Source organism: Rhinopithecus bieti, unplaced genomic scaffold (assembly GCF_001698545.2).
Source record: "Rhinopithecus bieti isolate Rb0 unplaced genomic scaffold, ASM169854v2 scaffold_495, whole genome shotgun sequence".
Taxonomy (NCBI): Eukaryota; Metazoa; Chordata; class Mammalia; order Primates; family Cercopithecidae; genus Rhinopithecus; species Rhinopithecus bieti.
Genome location: NW_016803120.1, coordinates 1,371,317 through 1,389,969, shown reverse-complemented (window position 1 = coordinate 1,389,969; position 18,653 = coordinate 1,371,317). Strand labels below are relative to the sequence as shown.

The 18,653-nt window shown below is 40.1% G+C and overlaps 2 protein-coding genes across 5 annotated transcripts in view; both read right to left on the bottom strand.

Annotated features, from left to right (window-relative positions):
* Nucleotides 1-8,375, bottom strand: part of VPS39 (VPS39 subunit of HOPS complex) — a 48,490-nt gene extending 40,115 nt beyond the window's left edge. For both annotated transcript variants that reach the window (XM_017861618.1, XM_017861681.1), the window contains exon 1: nucleotides 8,133-8,375. In XM_017861618.1, coding sequence (XP_017717107.1) covers nucleotides 8,133-8,205 — 73 coding nt within the window. In that variant the 5' untranslated portion in view covers nucleotides 8,206-8,375. The remainder of the gene's footprint in view (nucleotides 1-8,132) is intronic.
* A 2,177-nt stretch (nucleotides 8,376-10,552) lies between these two features.
* Nucleotides 10,553-18,653, bottom strand: part of TMEM87A (transmembrane protein 87A) — a 69,092-nt gene continuing 60,991 nt past the window's right edge. For all 3 annotated transcript variants that reach the window (XM_017861252.1, XM_017861192.1, XM_017861391.1), the window contains exons 18-20: nucleotides 18,432-18,487; nucleotides 17,603-17,633; nucleotides 10,553-11,766 (exon numbers count right to left, since the gene is read on the bottom strand). In XM_017861252.1, coding sequence (XP_017716741.1) covers nucleotides 11,725-11,766; nucleotides 17,603-17,633; nucleotides 18,432-18,487 — 129 coding nt within the window. In that variant the 3' untranslated portion in view covers nucleotides 10,553-11,724. The remainder of the gene's footprint in view (nucleotides 11,767-17,602; nucleotides 17,634-18,431; nucleotides 18,488-18,653) is intronic.

Sequence of the window (18,653 nt, the reverse complement as noted above, 5' to 3'; positions counted from 1 at the left end):
TAAATCTTTAGATCTATATTTTAAATTCAGCTAAAAGAATATGATGAAAGTTTATAAAATCACAAAATGGAAGTACAAATGTGAAACCAGGTATCCAACCTCAGAAATAATAGCTAAGAGGCATCCTTTAAATGCTTTTACTTTCAGGAAAATAAATTACATAGCGTAATAGGCTTACAGAATTCATTATCTCAAAAGATAGTCTAGTAGAAAATATTTAATAACAAGTGTTGATGAGAATATAAAGACATTAGAACCCTCATACACTGCTGGCAGGAATGTAAAATGGGACAGCCGCTTTGGAAAAGTCTTGCAGTTCCTCAAAAGGCTAAATATAGCTACCCTGGGAACCAGCAATTCCACTCCTGGGTACACACCCAACAGAAATGAAAACATATTCTACACAAAAACTTGTACACAAATGTTCACAGCAGTATTATTTGTAATAGCTAAAAGATGGAAACAAACCAAATGTCCACCAACTGATGAATAAATAAACAAAATGTGGCATGTCTATATAATGGAATATTAGCTAACAATGAAAAGAAAGGAAGTGTGGATATATGCTGCAACATAGATGCACCTGAAAACATGATGCTAACTGAAGGAAGCCAGACCACAAAAGGCCATATGATTCCATTTATATCAAATGTCCAGAGTAGGCAAATCCACAGAGGTAGAAAGATTAGTGGTTGCCCAGGGTTGGTGGGCTTGGGGGAAAATGGAAAGTAAATACTAATGGGTACTGAGTTTCTTCTAAAAGTGATGAATGTGTTCTAAAATTAATTGTGGTGATAGTTGCACAACTCTGAATATACTAAAAACCATTGAATTGTACACTTTTTTTTTTAACTTTTATTTTTTTAAGATAGGGTTCCACTCTGTCGCCCAGGCTACAGAGCAGTGGCATGATCATGGCTCACTGCAGCCTCCACCTCCCTGGCTCAAGTGATCCTCCCACCTCAGCCTCCTGTGATCATGGCTCACTGCAGCCTCTGCCTCCTGGGCTCAAGTGATATGCCCACCTCAGCCTCCTGAGTGGCGACAACTGCAGGCATGCACAACCACGCTCAGCTATTTTTTAAAAAATTTTTTATAGAGATGAGGGCTCACAATATTGCCAATCTGGTCTCCAACTCTTGACCTCAAGCAATGCCCCTTCAGCTTCCCAAAGTGTTGAGATGACAGGGGTGAGCCACTGTGCCCAGCCAAATTGTACATTTTAAAAGATGGTCTAGGCTAGTGGTTCTTAAACTTTAGTGTATCACAATTATTTGAGAGTTTGTTAAAACAGAGCGCTAGGCTCTACCCCAGAGCTTCGGATTCAGCAGGTCTAAAAGTAGGCCCAGGAATTTTCATTTCTAACAACTTCCCAGATGATGCTGATGCTGGTGGTTGAAGGACCACATTGTGGGAGGCACTGGTCTAGGTAAAAAGAGGCTCAGAAAGAGTTTAAATAATTACCCTGATTACCAAATTACGTCATTCGAGGAAGGTAAGCATGTACAGATACTTCCTTAGCTTTTTGATAACATAAAGGTCACTCATTCCTTTCATAAACTCTCTTGATTCTGGATCTCTGTAAAATAAAATCTTGGATAATGGGACAAATAGATAACTTTTACTGCGCATGTATTGTGTTCCAGGAAATGCTAAGCACATCTGTTAGTTCACTAATCCTCCCAACTACCCCTTGAAGTAAGTCCTTTTTTCCAATCCCCATTTTATAGATGAGGAAGTTGAGACCTAGGGAATACATAACTTTTCCAGAGTCACACATGTGGCAAGCAGCCGAGTCGGGATCCCAACCCCAATTTGTCTCATTCCCAACCACATGCTATGATGTACTTACTAAGGCACCCATGTCAAAAGAATGGGTGTCAGCCAAAGGTTGTCTGAAACACAGTAGTTATATTTATAAAAACAGGTCAGCATCTACATTCTTTATCCAAAGGATCAGTAATACTTCTCCAGGATGATGTTCTTAGTCATCCAGAAAAACAGAGTGATTCTACTTTCTTTGATTTGGGGTCTTAAAGGAAAGGCAGGTCACAAAAAGTAACACTGTATCCTCTTAATAACATTAAGTTGAAATCAGAAATAACAGCAGCTCTAATGAAGGCTGGAGATTTATGCTGGGACAGAACATGAAAAAGTAAAAGAATTCATTTTGCAATGCTTGCTTTGTAAAAGATATTATATTTCTAACTTTATTTATAGATATCATGATATCAGGCAATTTGGCAATACTAAAGTTGATTTTTAGGCCACCCACTGATATTTCAGATATAAATAAAATGAAGTGGAGATTTTAAAAAAATTCCCTCATGCATAAAAATCTATAACCAAAACAAAAGGCCAACATAATGTTCACCATCTTCCCCATCCTTCTCTCTCCACTCTGTCCCCCAAATCCCCGCCAGTTCCTGTTTTTCTTTATCTATTTTAATAGCCTCAGCTTCCTCCCAAGTTGGCCAGGGTCTATGAATTTTATCTCTAATGGTTCCTCATGACAGCCTCCTCCTGTAGAGTCTCTCCAGGGACCCCTGTGACAGCTTCAACTGGTCTCATTCACTCCAGGCATTCTCTCACATTTGCTGTCAGTTATCTCAGAGCAGATCTCTGAAGCTGTCACACTGGGGCTTAAAAAATCTTAGGAAGCTACACTACCAAAATATGAAGTCAAATTCCTAAACATGACATTCAAGAGTCTATTTTCCATTTTTATTGAAATGTTTGTTGCCAATAGACTTTTAGATTAATTTACTTTTTTTTCTTGTGAACTCAAACTAAGACATGTCAAAACATTTTTAAAAATCAAATGTCTAGGTGCCGGGCATGGTGGCTCACACCTGTAATCCCAGCACTTTGGGAGGACGAGGTGGGTGAATCACCAGAGGTCAGGAGTTTAAGACCAGCCTGGCCAATACGGTGAAACCCCATCTCTACTAAAAAATACAAAAATTAGGCCAGGTGTGGTGGCTCAAGCTTGTAATCCTAGCACTTTGGGAGGCCAAGGCGGGGAGATCACCTGAAGTCAGGAGTTCAAGACCAGTTCAGTATAGTGGAACCCTGTCTCTACTAAAAATACAAAAACAATTAGCTGGGCATGGTGTGTGTGCCTATAATCCCAGCTACTCAGGAGACTGAGGCAAGAGAAACGTGTCAACCCCGGAGGGAGAGGTTGCAGTGAGCTGAGATCGCACCACTGTACTCCAGCCTGGGTGATAGGGCAGGACTCCTGTCTCAAAAAAAAAAAAAAAAAAAAAATTAGCCAAGTGTGGTGGCGAGCACCTGTAATCCCAGGTACTGGGGAGGCTGAGCCAGGAGAATCACTTGAACCCAGGAGGCAGAGGTTGTGCCATTGCACTCCAGCCTGGGTGACAAGTGTGAAACTCCACCTCAAAAAAAAAAAAAAAAAAACCAAATGTCTATTCTACTGGTCATAAAAGGGAATCATTCTGATGTGTTAAATTCACTGAAAACTTTTAAATCAACCTGATTGATTAAATGTGCCATTAGCCAGAGGATCTGTCCCATGTTGGGTTCTCCACTCTCTAAGACACGTTATTTAACACAGCTGTGCATGCACAACACAGAGAATGACAAGCCCGCAGAGCACGTGCAGCATGGGGTGGACAGTCCCTTCTGAGACTCAAGACAGTAACACACAACAGAAAGCGAGACATACTACGCAAACACATAATGCACACATAAGCAAAGCAGTATCAGCCCTGGAAAACTCCTGACGGCCTCACCCTGAGCCACAAGGTTGGACTTAATTCCTCCTGGGAAGGAGGGCTAGGCCCTGTTGCTCATAATTACCCTAATGGAACTCCTTCCAACAGTGCAATGCAGTCCAGCTTCATGTAATAAATTCCATTTCTGGCCCAATGCTGGCCACTGCAGGGAACACAAAGATGAATAAGATAGTAGTCACTTCCCTTCGTTGGGTAACATGGCAAATAACAGTACTTCTCATCTGGGCATAAGCCCCCAATCAGCTGCATTAGAATCACCTGGACTGATTAAAAATGCACATTCCTGGGCCCTGCACATGGAGATTCAGATTCAATGGCTTTGAGGTGGTACTCTGAAATCTACATTTTAAAATTTAATTTTGTTGGCTGGGCACAGTGGCTCACGCCTATAATCCCAGCACTTTGGGAGGCTGAGGTGGGGATCACCTGAGGTCAGGAGTTTGAGACCAGCCTGGCCAAAATGGCAAAACCCCGTCTCTACTAAAAGTACAAAAATTAGCCAGGCATGGTGGCGGGCGCCTGTAATCCCAGCTACTCAGGAGGCTGAGGCACAACAATGGCTTGTACAGGTACACGCCTGGGAGGCGGAAGTTGCAGTGGGCTGAGATTGTACTGCTGGACTCTAGCCCGGGCGACATAGCGAGACTCAGTCTCAAAAAATAATAAAATAAAATAAAATAAAATTTTATTATTTGTTTTTATGAGACATTTTTGTAGTTCCAAAGCTAAAACGATGAAAAGTCTAATTTCTATCATTGTCCATCTTATCCTCTCCTCTCCCTTCTGCTATGGGCATCATTTTAGTAATTTTTGAGTTATCTTTCCATTGTTTCTCTGGAAAATATAGGTATGTATGTATATACAGATATACAGATACTCATATATACACATGAAGTCTGCATTTTTTTTACAGGCTTTGAATATACATTCAAGTTTGGGAACCAGGCTCTAGAAGCAGACATGATTTACAGGACGTGTGACCTTGGAAAAATTTCTTAAATTATCTAAGCCTCAGGTCCTTCTTCTGTAACATGGAGTCTTATTTTATAAAAGCCTAATACAGATTAGCATTTAACAACTGCAAGCTATTACTATTCATATCAACATTATTCATTAAATATATATTTAATGAATAACCACTGAGTCAGGAAACGTTTTAGGTACCCCGGATATAGCAATGTAGAAAACGAAGTTCCTGCCCTGAGGGAACTTATATTCTAATGTGGAGTGAGAGATGCAATAATAATTAAATACATAAAACAACAGTAGATGGTGACCCATGATTAGAAGATAAGGCTAAGAAAACAGCACATTGGTGGACGTGGCAATCTCTTTTATATAGGATACGTAGGGAAGGTTTTGCTGATTTGGGTGACATTTCAGCAGAGAACTGAGTGAAATGAGGAATGAACTATATATACCAAGGCAAGTGAGTGCCAGGCCGAGGAAACAGCAAGTGTAAAGGCCCTGGGGTGGGTATGTGCTTTGTGCATTGATGGAACAAGGAAGGCTGTGTGGGACTGGTACCAGAAAGGCATGAGAGGTAAGTGCACAGGAAACAGGGAAGTTACCAGGGCCTCAGCACGTCAGATGTTGCCAGACAGGGTAAAGACTTTGGAACTTATTCTAGTTGTAATGTAATACCACGGGAGGGTTTTGACCAGAGGATGGAATCAGATTTAGGTTTTCAAAGTTTCACTCTACCTGGTAGATAAAAAACTGAAAATGGCAAAATGGCAAATATAGGGTGATCAATGAGAAGACTACTACAGTAATTCAGGTGACAGATGATGGTGCCTTCAAGAGTAGTAATTATCAAGACAGAAATGACTGGATTTCAGATTTATTCTGGGGTAGAACACACAAGATTTGCTGATAGATGGGATATAGTGTAAAATAGAATGAAAGAAGTCAAGAACGATTCCAAAGCTTTTGGCCTTAGTCAAACAGGTAAATAGAAATGCCAACTGCTGAGATTAAGATACAGGAGGACAGTCATGTTTGAGGGGAGAGGAATCAAGAACTGTTTTGGTTATGCTATGAGACATCCAAATGAAGATGCTGAAAAGGCAGCAGGATTATACATATTTGGAGTTTAGAAAGAAATCACCCTCATCATGTTCCCCTGATTTCCTTTCTTTTCTTTTTTTTTTTTTGAGACGGAGTCTCGCTCTGTCACCCAGGCTAGAGTGCGGAGGCGCGATCTCGGCTCACTGCAAGCTCCGCCTCCCGGGTTCACGCCATTTTCCTGCCTCAGCCTCCAGAGTAGCTGGGACTGCAGGCGCCCGCCACCACGCCCGGCTAATTTTTTGTATTTTTAGTAGAGACAGAGTTTCATCGTGTTAGCCAGGATGGTCTCAATCTCCTGACCTCATGATCCGCCCGCCTCGGCCTCCCAAAGTGCTGGGATTACAGGCGTGAGCCACCGCGCCCGGCCCCCTTGATTTCTATTTCCTAGGAGACAGAGTATGTTGTCTCTAAGACATTTACACCTTAAATATTATTTGGCCCTGTGTGACCTGCCTCTGGAAATTCCCGGACGAACTTTGCATCCAAAGGCACAATGTAGTTAAAAAGGGGTAATGACTAGAAACAGCAATAATTACTGCTGCTCAAATCTGGAAATAAAGCACTTTTGAAGCAGGAGGCAGTTAATGGCCTCTTGTAACCTAATATGTACTAAAGCACCTTAGGAAGCAAAGAGCATTTCTCCTGTTTGGTGGGTGATCAAGGAAGGCCAAAAGCTACCTATCGTTTCAAAACTGTGTTCCTGAAAACCACAGGTGCAAGGAATTTTTACTGTGACAAAGTGGAGTTACTGAGAGTCTAGGAGCACTATGTGCTAATGGTCCAACAGGAGATCGGAGTCAAGGATTCTGATGCGCTACGTCAAGTGTGGCAACAGCTGCATTAATCCTTAATGCCTTTCAGAAACATGTCCTTAGCTGAGTTGGGTACCCCCTCATCCATATGTCTCTAGTATCATAATCTGTTCACATGTCTTTGTCCCCCCAATGTGTGTCCTAGGAGCACAGGCACCGTTTCTTATTCATCATTGTATTACTGTCCCTAGCAAAGAGAATGGCCCATGTAGGCACCTAATACATATATCTGATGAAGCAATGGGGGAATTAATCCCTTCATGCAGTGTCACGTCTTTCATTTAAAAACTTTCTCCTTCTCTATTTAAATGTTTAATGAGAGCATTTAATGACAGAAATTGGTTTTCTTGAGATGTCTGGAGGAAATAGGATTCTCCTCTTAACCCAAAGGACTAGAACTGCTTACTGTGGAGGTGTGATTTTAAAGAGACCCAGAGCTGCTAAAGGAGGAAGGGTGCACATTAACATGAAAATTCTTCGTGAAAGAACCCTACAGAAGAAATCATGAAGAACTCTGCAAGGATGACTCGGTGACACTGTGAACAGCTGATGCACACAATATCAGACACACCAAGATTCCATGAGGCCCATCATGGTTACCTATCTAGCCCAGTATAAGATCTGATTAAGGGATCTGAATCATCTTTTTATGGTCCTTGATTTCTAGGACCTAAACATTAGGAGGAAAGTTAGAAATGATTTCCTGGGTCTTTGGGGGCTGATATCAAACCAGTCACTCATAGATAAGAGCACAATGTTCACCGTTATCCCTGAAACCTTAATTTGTATTTCAGAGCACACAAGAGATGTCTATCCCTGCCTTCTGCACTAGTCAATCCCAAAAGGACTATGCTAGTTTTTATGGGTTAGGTTTCATGACAGTCTGGAAACTCTTCCGCCTAAAGAGTTAGGTAACTTGGACACTTTGGATATAAGGTAATCAACCACTTGGGTAGACTCAAAGGTTAGCTAACTACATGAGTTCCCTACAGGAATGAGAAGTGAACGAGTGACCACTATAGGGAAAAAAAAGCATATGGTGTTAACTTGTTCTATGCCCCCAAAACCAGGGTTGACTTTCATCTAGAAAACAACACAAACATCTGGACAACTTCAAGCCCCTGGCAGGCTGAGAACTTCTTACTGCTTTGGCCCTCTAAAATGAAGACTTCTTGGGAATCAAAATGGGCTAAAGCTGAGCACAATTAAAAAGGAAAGCTCATCCTCCCACTCTGCACAGGGAGCAAGAGCAAGGGGAACTCCCCTAAATGACTGATCACTGGGATCACCCAAGCAGCCCCATAGACATCGATGTCTACAGCCGGTGGTCATCTCTCTGCTTTCTCTCATCCCAAGCCCCTCTCGGGTAGCATCCAACCGAAGCCCACACGGATGAACGCCTGTCCACTTCCCCGGCCTCAGAAAAGCTCCGGGCCGCTCCTGTGCTGACTCCGCCTCGGCCCCGCGGCCCCGCGGCCCCTCGGCTCACCCCAGGCAGCGAGACAGTCGATTTGCAGAGGCAGTTTTTCTAGGATCGGCACTGGCTCGAAAGCGTCGTGCATGGCGGCAAGGGGAGAGTCGCCACCGCCGTCTCGCCCACAGTGTTCCGGGCCGGGTTGGGGTCCGGAACGAGGCTGGGCTAAGAGTAGACCGGAATCCGGCCAGGTGGCCCCCCAGCTACAGGCCCTTCAACAACACAGCCATCGTCAACCCCGGACTTCCTGCTGGTTAGGCCCGCCCCTTCCGCAGTCGAAGTCCCGCCCCTTCCTCCCAGTGCACTCTCAAGGAATTGACTTGTTGCTGAGGTGCCATCGTCACTGTGGACGCAGAGCCACTCTATCCCGAGTAGCCATGGGCTTACCATAGAAGGAGCAAACTCTTAATCTTAGAACTGTTTTAGGCAGTGGGCATGATGGTTAAAAACTCGGCCTTTGGCGTCAGACCTCAGACGGAGATCTACCAATTAGGAAATCAGCTGTGATTTAGAAAATTTATTTCAATACCATACTTTCCTAATCTGCAAAACGATTTGTGTAAATACCTGTGATCCAGTATTGTGAGCGCTTAGCAACACCTGACACACACTAAGCTCTCAATAAATGGTAGCTTTAGTATTACCATTATATCCCAATTAGTACAAGCACCTTACCTTTATGCTTTCATGGTTGTTCTAGACCAGCAACAACAGCAGTAGCAGCAGCACCTATGAACTTGTTAGAAATGCAGTTTCAGGCCCATTCCAGTTCTACTGAATCTGAAACTCTGGAACAGTAATCTGTGTTTTAATAAACCCCAAGGTGAGTCCATGCATTTAAAAGCTTAAGAACCACTATCTTAGGCTAGGGTTGTTCAGTGGTAGCACTACCCACCTTTAGGACAGGATAATTTCTTGTTGGGGGAGGGAGCATGTTCTGTGCAATGTAAGGTGTTTAACAGTATCCTTAACCTCCACCCACCAGATGCCAGTATCTTCCCTACAGAGGTATAAAAATGTCTCTTTGCTGTATGTCCTCTGGAAGGCAAAATCACCCTGAGAACCATTTGAGGCCAGTGCTTTTCAAATTTAATGTGCATACAAATCACCTAGAGACAGTGTTAAAATGCCTCTTCTGATTCAGTAGGACCAGAGTAAGACCCTCAACTGAGCACCAAAAATCTCCCAGATGTTGCTTGTCCCTGGATCACATTTTGAGTAGCAAGAGTTTAGGCAACAGATGATTCACTAACTCTTGGAAGTGAGTGAAATAAGCCTCCTTTTAATTTGATGATCACATTCCTACCAATTCAACTTTCCCAAGTTGTCTTACATCCTAATATTCCTTTTAGGAAGGTGTCATGGCTCTTCCTCCTACAGGACCCAGGACCTGTACTGTCTGAGGTTACCTTAGTATTCCCCTTGAAGACTTAAAAAACAACTTAGTTTGAGCTGCAAGAATGATCTATATCTGGTAATTTCCCCCTAGGAAAACATCAGATCAAAAAATTAAGCATTTGGGTTTAAAGCAAAATGTAAAAGAAAAGGGTAAATCTATGATATGAAGCCAACAAAACTGGTCCTGGTCATTTTATTTTTACACAGTATCAATTTCTTCATATGTAAACTGGGAATACTTGTCCCATCTTTGCCAAATGCTGTTCTGATAATCAAGTGAAAGTACACTTTCAAGTAGTCATAAACACAAAAATTGCTAAACAAATCCTGTGTTACAGCTGATTTTCACCATAGAAGCTGATCACCTTCTTAAAAATTTAGAATTACCAGCTGTTGTGCTGGAAGGTCTAGTACCTTTTTGTTCAGGCCCAAAACCCTAAGGTTTATATTGTTTTACAGATTAGTGTAAAGCTATAAATTTCTTCTGAACCTGTCCTAAGAAATGACACATTATATCCATTCCCAGTAATACAGAAAGCTTTAAGTAGAATTATCAGGGCCCAAGCTATAGAATTTGTACTATACACTCCTGCTTAACACAAGGTTTTTTTTTTTTTCCCCCTAGTCTCGAGTCAACATCAAACCAGCCTAAAAAAATAATTTGACCAACTATCTTGCTGCATTACAACTATTATTCATCTGTTAAGTTTTAATATGCAATAGCAGCATGTAACAGTACCACCAGCCTTTGGCTAATGAATTAGCATGAGAATACAGTCAGTTCTTCAGACTGCTGTTCCCCAGAGATACTTCCCAAGAAACTTTTTTAAAAGTCACCATAGCAAAGAGTTGTAGAGAAACTACCTAAGGATTAACACTTTCACTGCAGTATGAGTTAGTGAAGATTGTGGTCATGTGGTCATTGGTTTTAACAGAAAATAAGATAATCTAGAATAAAAGCCATAGAAGGAAATGTTTCATGAGTTTGAGAGAAAGGGTCTTCAGAAAAGTTTGAAAAAAATGAGAAAATACATTAATTTTGTTAAATTTTTTTATATTAAAAGTGGCATGAACTTTTATGTAGAACAAAATCTTGGGAAGGCAAAATTGGATAAAACCATTAAAACAGAAATAGAGTGCTTCAAATGAATCCCATCACCTTGTGATGTCCCTTATAAACAGGCTCTAAACCAATACCAGATACCAGAACAGTCCATCCTAAAGAATGAGCAGCAGTCCAGGGCCTCCACACTACTTCATGCAACAACTGTTTAAATTAAGCCAGCAGGACCTGTTTCCTTTGTATAAGCTACCACTTCTGAAGCATTACAGTTCCTCTAGCATGGTGCTCAATCACAGCACTTGGAGCACCTCTCTGCATAAAGGCAAGCAAAACATTGCCTAGGACCCTGCAATGCCACCCTTGGAGGCTTACAAAACAGTAGTTAAAAGTTTCGGAGTGTGCACCACATTGCCAGCAATGGGATGTGTCACAATAGCAGATGTCAAAAGAGTTAAGCTAATATTTCTCTTTAAAGTACATCTGAAATAGAAAAATCTTTAATATACACCATTTGTAAACAAAATTGCACTTGATTTTGCTTTTTTAAATGATCTGAATCATACTGTAACAGTTTCTCTTTTTTCTTTTTTTCTTTTGATCACTCACAGAATTATGGCTCCTTAACTCAGAAGGGCCCTTTTTTCTCAAAACAACCTCTGCGAGATGTAACCTTGACTTCCCAGGAAAATTAAAGGTAGTTAACAATTTCCCCCATCACCTATGTAACTCCCTAAATAAATAAAAATTACAGGCAGTTGCTCCTGGAGATTACATATTATGGTGTTGATGACAGTCCTTTAGAAGACGTTAAACTTTTTAGTTTGTCAGATTAAAAAAATGAAACATTACAGAAAGTTCAGGAACAACACATTTAAGTTGCATGAACACCCAGTCAGAGTCTGGGAGGAAAGGGGGCATCAGTGTTGTAAATATGAAGCTTGCAGATTTTTCTCATCTTATGAACTTGTTTTCAGTAAGATGTTCTCTTTGTTCTGACACCTCTTGCCAACTCCAATGCCCAAAGATCAAGGAACAGATCAGGATGTCATTGCTTCCTTTAATCCCATGGAGCCGTACAGAAGACTGACACAGATGCTGATCTCTTCCCTGACAGGAGCCATCTTTAACTGCAAATCTTCCCATTCCTTACTCCATTTTGGACCTTTCAAAGTGTGTGATCATTCGTTCCTAGGGACAAAAAAGGTTTAAGGATATTAGGTTCAAATGATCTATATTCCAAATATCTTCTATACAGACTATCCAAGCAAACATCTTCCACGAGTACTTGTTTATGTTAATTAAATGTTTAGAGAAATGGTTCCTAAACATTTCTGAAGATTTTGAACATACAGATGTCCAGACCTCACCCAAGAACAACTAAATCAAAAGCTCTAGGCTTCGGGACAGCAAATCAGCACTCAGAAGGAAATGTATAGCGTCAGTTAAGATGACTAAACAAATATTTACATAAGATTAGGCTTTAATAAAAATGTACTTCCTCTAATTCAGGAATTTAACTTGAAGGCCCGGTGAAGGATGAGGGCAAAGATGTGCACATAGTTAACACTCTGCACTTTAGAATGGTTAGGGGGGTAGATTTCTTACGTTGTTTTACTACAATTTTAAAATCATGTAAAAAATAAAATTACATTTAATTTAATATAGTATTTACAGTATCCCATTTCAATTACAATAATTAATGCACTACCGTTAAATTTCCCTTCTTAGGCAATTTTATACCTTAGAGTTAATTTTCATTTTTCTTCTGCTTCATTTGCTAAGTACCTCTCACTGTTGTATCACAAACTGACAGAACTACAAATCCTTTTTGAATATAATCAATCACATCAGATAATCTGTAGATGTTTCCCTTTTTCTTAAAAATATCCTTTCCAATGCTCTCTGTTCTCTACTCCATCCAAGCCTGTTGCCCAGCTGCCAACCTGAGAATTTCTTACATCATACTGGGAATTTTTCTTGTCTCTGTGTTGGACCCTTTATTTCCTAGATCCCAAGTCTTTTCTTAGCTTCCTCATTTTGTGGAGAACATTTTCTACTGCTTTCCTCAGAAACTGCATATAGGACATCAATTCTTTTACTTCTTGTGTGGCTGGAAACATCTTTATTTTACCCTCATAATGATAGTTTAGTTGAATACAGAATTCTAGGTTGAAAATAATTCAAAGGCTTTGTTCTGGCTTCCAAAGATGTTGTTGAAGAACCTTATGCCATTTTGATTCCTGGTCCATCATGTAAATTGTTTCTCCTGTAATTCATTTAAGTTCTTTTTCAGTTTTAAGTGAAAAAAAGGCCTTGGAGAAAGTGATGTCAGCAAGATGACAGAACAGGAAGTCCTGGACCCTCCTTCCCCCTACAGACACACTGATTCAATAACACATGGAAAAATTCCCTTTGTGAGAAATCCAGAAACCAGTTGAGGGTCTTCTGCACTACAGGAAAGCATGAAACCAGCTGTATCAAAGTCAGCAGAAAAATCTGAGGCACCCTCTTGCCATAATTCTTCCCTTCCCATGGACCCAGTACAGTACCACATGATAGGGTGGAAACCCTCAGCTCCCAGCTTCTTTTTGGAGAGGGAAGGAAATGACTGGAATGTACACCCAACATTCTGACTTTTCTGGAACCTGCACAAGAGACTGTTCTCTGTCTTGCCTGAATCCGAGAGCTAACAACAAAGGGCCCAGATTGGAAGTTGCTGAAATCAGAAGTGGAAGTTTGGACTAGCAAGTATGAGCTCACTACAGCCCCTCCCCCAGCTCAGTGCAGAGTAAGCAGGTAGAATCCCCAACATCCCCAAATCCCAGCTTTTCCCTAGGGAGGAGAGTTGGACTGTGAAAAAGTTCCAACTTTGTAAGAGGTTACCTGAGGGAATAGTTTCTGTAGGGAATGGTTTGAAGCACAGATGGGACCAGTATACTTTAGGTGCCTGGGGTCAGTATAAATAAAAAAGAGCTGGGCTATGCCACTAGCTCCAAGAGACCCATGATACAGCAGATAAACACAAAAAGGAGCAAGAGATTATAAATTCCCGGGGAGGGAAAAACCCAGCAAATCCCTCTGATTGGGAATATATATGCAGAAGTCCAGAAAATATATAATACAGAGTGGGTTAGAGAGGTCCTCAGAATCTCCATGCAGGATGATTGGTGAGGGTGTTCTCCTGTACAATGCCAGTCCATGAACACGGGAAAGGTAACTTTTTTTCTAATGCACTGAAAACAACACAAAGAATTAAGGAAAATGGAGAATCAGAGAAACATGGCCCAAACAAAGGAAGAAGATAAATCTCTGGAAACCAACCCCGATGAAACAGAGGTATAGGAATTATTTGAAAGAGAATGCAAAATAACTATCATGAAGATTTAAACAAACTCAGGAGAACAATGCATGGACAAAGTAAGAATTTCAACAAAAATATACAAAACATTTTTTAAAATATGCCAACAAATTGGATAACCTAGAACAAAATATATAGTTCCTAGAAGTATACAACCTACCAAGACTGAATCATCAAGGAATAGAAAATCTGGGGGCGGGGAGGAAAGAAAAAACACAACCTGGTAAGACCTACAACAAGAAACAAGATTCCATTAGTAATCAAACACACCCCAACAAAAAAGCAGCCCAGGACCAGATGGCTTCTTTAGTTGAGTCCTACCAAGTATTTAAAGACAAAGTAACACTAATCCTTCTTAAACTCTTTCAAAAAAATTCAAGAGGAAAAAATGTATTTGGAAGGATCTTCCAAACTTATTCTATGAGGCCAGCATTACCCTAATGCCAAAGCCAAAGACATGACAAGAAGAGAAAACAACAGGCCAATATCCCTGATGAGCACAGACGCAAAAACCTTCAACAAAACGCTGGAAAACAGAATTCAACGGCACATTAAAAGAATCATATACTATGACCAGGTGGAACAAAATAGAAAGCCCAGAAATAAAACTTCACATATATGGTCAACTGATCTTCGAAAAGAGAGACAACACTGCACAGTGGGGAAACTGATAGTTTCCTCAACAAATGGTGCTGGAAAAACTAGATATTCACATGGGAAAGAATAAAAGTAACTCATCTTCATGATACATAAAAATCAATTCAAAATAGATTAAAGACTTAGCCAAGTCAAAATAGATGAAAGAATTAGACGTAAGATCTGTAAACCACAAAACTCCTAGAAGACAACCTAAGTTTCTTGAAATTGGTCTTGGCAGTGATTTCTTGGCTATGACACCAAAAGCACAAAGCAACAAGAGCAAAACAGACCAACGGGACTACATCAAACTAAAAAGCTTCTGCAGAGCAAGGGAAGCACACAACAGAACGAAAGGCAACCTACAGAATTGGAGACAATATATGCATACCACATACAGTCATATATCACTTAATGACAGGGATGCATTCTAAGAAGTGTGTCATTAGGCAATTTCATAGTTGTGTGAACTTCACAGAATATACTTACACAAATCTAGATGTTATATAGCCTACTACATACCTCGGCTATATGGTATAAACCTATTGCTCTAGGCTAAAAACCTATACAGCATGTTACTGTACTGAATACCAAAGGCAACTGGAATATAATGGTAAGTATTTGGGTACCTAAAGATATCCAAACATTGAAAAGGTACAGTAAAAATACAGTATTATTTTATGAGACCACTGTCATATATGTGGTCTGTTGCTGACTGAAATGTGGCATAGGACTGTTTCTGATAAGGATTAATATCCAAAATATGTAAGAAACCCCTACAATTCAGCAGCAAAAAAAATCAACTAACCTGATTAAAAACTGGGACAGGGACTGAAGAGACATTTCTCAAAAGAGGGCTTCCAAATGGCTGACAGGTATATTTAAAAATGCTCATCATCACTAATCATCAGAGAAATACAAACCAAAACGACAAGGTATCACCTCACACCTGTTAGGATGGCCATTATCAAAAAACAAAAAACAAACGTTGGCGAAGAAAGAAACTGGAACCCCTGTGCCTCGCTGGTGGAAATGTAAAATGGTGCAATCACTATGGAAAACAGTATGAAAGCTGCTCAAAAAATAAAAAAAAAAAACTACCATATAATCCAGTAATCCCACTTCTGCATATATACCTAAAAGAAATGAAGCAGAATCTCAAAGAGACATGTGCACTCCCATGTTCACTGCAACATTATTCACAATAGCCAAGGTATGGAAATAACCCAAGTGTCCACTGACAGATAAATGGATGAAGATAACATGTTACCTATATACAATGGAACACTTGTCAGCCTTAAAAAGGAAGGAAATTCTGACATGTGCTACAACTTAGATAAATCTTGAAGACTTTATGCTAAGTGAAATAAGCAAGCCACAGGAGAACAAATACTGCATGATTCCACTTCTGAGTTATCTAAAATAGAACTCAAAGGCAGAAAGTAGAATGGTGGATGCCAGGGGCTGAGGGAGGGAGAAAGGAAGAGTTGCTCTTCAACAGGCATAAAATTTCAGTTAAACGAGATGAAAATGTTCTAGAGATCTGCTGTACAACATTGTGCTTATACGTAACAATACTGTAATGTACACTAAAGGAATTGTTAAGAGGGTAGATATCATTATGTTTTCTTGCCACAAAAAAGCCTTATGTATACTTGCAAACTCTTGGACAGTGTTTTCACAGAGGAAAATATGAACAGATGGCTGAACTCAGTGCCACCAAATTACTATAGCAAACTTGCATTCCCATGAAGGGCACAATCAGGTTTCACTTAATCAGCCTTCTCTGCTTATAGCAGCTCATGGAGAGCTGAAGTCAAAGGGAAGCCCTAAAGACAAATAATTAGCAGAGGAAGACCTCAAGAGGGAGATGTGGGAACAGCAGAATATACCGCAGAAAGCAAAGTGTTTGGCAGATAGGTTCAAATCTGAATGGTAGAGTTCTCAATTATTTCAATGCATAGAATAGCTAAGGAATTTGATACTGTACATGCTGTGTCAAATATCATGTCAGTGAGAAATGAACAAATCATTTTTAGCAGCCAATTTAACACAATGAATCAGAATCAGACAAGATGCTTCCAAAAGGCTTCCTGAAAAAAAAAACAAAAACAAACAAACAAAAACTCTATAATGACCTAATATTAGAACATGTCCAGAAATAGTTTCCATGAACTCAGGCCACAATTCTTTTTTTTTTTTTTTCTTTGAGATGGGGTCTCACTCTTTTGTCCAGGCTGGAGTGGCATGATCTCAGCTCACTGCAACCTCTGCCTCCAGGGCTCAAGTGATCCTCCCACTTCACCTCCCAAGTAGCTGGGACTACAGGTGTATGCCACCATCTCTGGCTAATTTTTGTATGTTTTGTAGAGATGGGGTTTCACCACGTTGCCCAGGCTGGTGTCAAGCTCCTGACCTGAAGTGATCCTCCTGCCTCCGCCTCCCAAAGTGCTGGGATTACAGGCATGAGCCACTATACCTGGCCCACAATCCTAACATAAGACTTCATGTGAAGCCTTCTAGATTAACTGTATGGAGGCAAAGTAAAAGATTAAAAGCATAAATATTAAGGGTACTAATTATAATCCTTACTATCTGAAGAAGGTAGTGACATAAATATTAAATAGTAGGTAACAATTTAGATTTTGTTTTGGTCTACTATATTCCTTTCTCAATATTTTCCTTATTATTTTGCCAATATTAGATTAGGGTTAAATTTGCGTTTCTTACAGACAAAATAACTAGACGGTGGAGAGTACTGTACTTACTATCCAATTTAAACAAAAACATTCTCAAGTCTGACCGTGTAACTTTGAAAAGTGAAACATGCATAGACAGATGCAAAGAAAGGAAAGATTCTTGAATGTTTGAACTCTATTAGTATTTCTATTCTTATCCTTTTCAACTATATAAACTACAGTTTTCAGGCCACTACTGAGTCAAATAAAGAGAATCTCCATGAACAGACGATTCATGACTTTCTATTTAGTCACCATATACACAATTTATGCATGTGTATTGAGTACCAACCTCATCTGAATCCAGAAGGGCTGGAAGTGCTCTGCAGAGAGAGAGAAATACTGAATTGAACAATGTAAAATAAAGCCACAAATGGTTCATAAAAGACATTGGAATAATGCAATTTAAAGCTTTTTTATAATTATCTAAGATTTGAATTTTATTAATGGCCCTTGTAGGGAAAATAAACAGCAAATACAGTAAGCAAAAGTTACAGAAATTGTACAGAAAAAAAACGAATTTTGCAATGCGGCAGGACCAGTGTTTCATTAAAATTATAGCCCTGGAAAGGAACTAAAAAATTTCAAAAGGAGTATCCCATTCATTTTAAGATCTACTACATAGCTAAATCTTTTTTTTTTTTTGAGACGGAGTCTCGCTCTGTTGCCCAGGCTGGAGTGCAGTGGCCAGATCTCAGCTCACTGCAAGCTCTGCCTCCCAGGTTCATGCCATTCTCCTGCCTCAGCTTCCCGAGTGGCTGGGACTACAGGCGCCCGCCACCTCGCCCGGCTAGTTTTTTTTGTATTTTTTAGTAGAGACGGGGTTTCACCATGTTAGCCAGGATGGTCTCGATCTCCTGACCTTGTGATCCACCCATCTCAGCCTCCCAAAGTGCTAGGATTACAGGCTTGAGCCACCGCACCCAGCCAGTAGCTAAATCTTTCTAAGCAGAAATGTCATCTGAATGAATAAACCCAATTAATTTTGTTTGCAGATTATTCCTATTCTTTCATTTTTCAGTATCTTGTATTTTCATGAGCATAACTTGCTCATTTAAAATAACAACAAAGTAGTACTAACTTTGAAATAGGATTCTTGTCGTAATCATTCAAAAACTTACACATCTGTCACAGAAGAAGGAACATTCTCTTCTACCCACTTCAAATCATCTTCCTGCTGGGAACATACAAATACCACTCGTTACTAAAATGTACCACATAATACATCTCAAGTAAGGACATAAAGGTCTTAAATCTTGTCTTTCGTAATTCTGTAGCAGTACATTCACAAATGGGACTGCTGACAGAAAAGTCAAATATTTTAATTTTTAAAAACTTTTTTT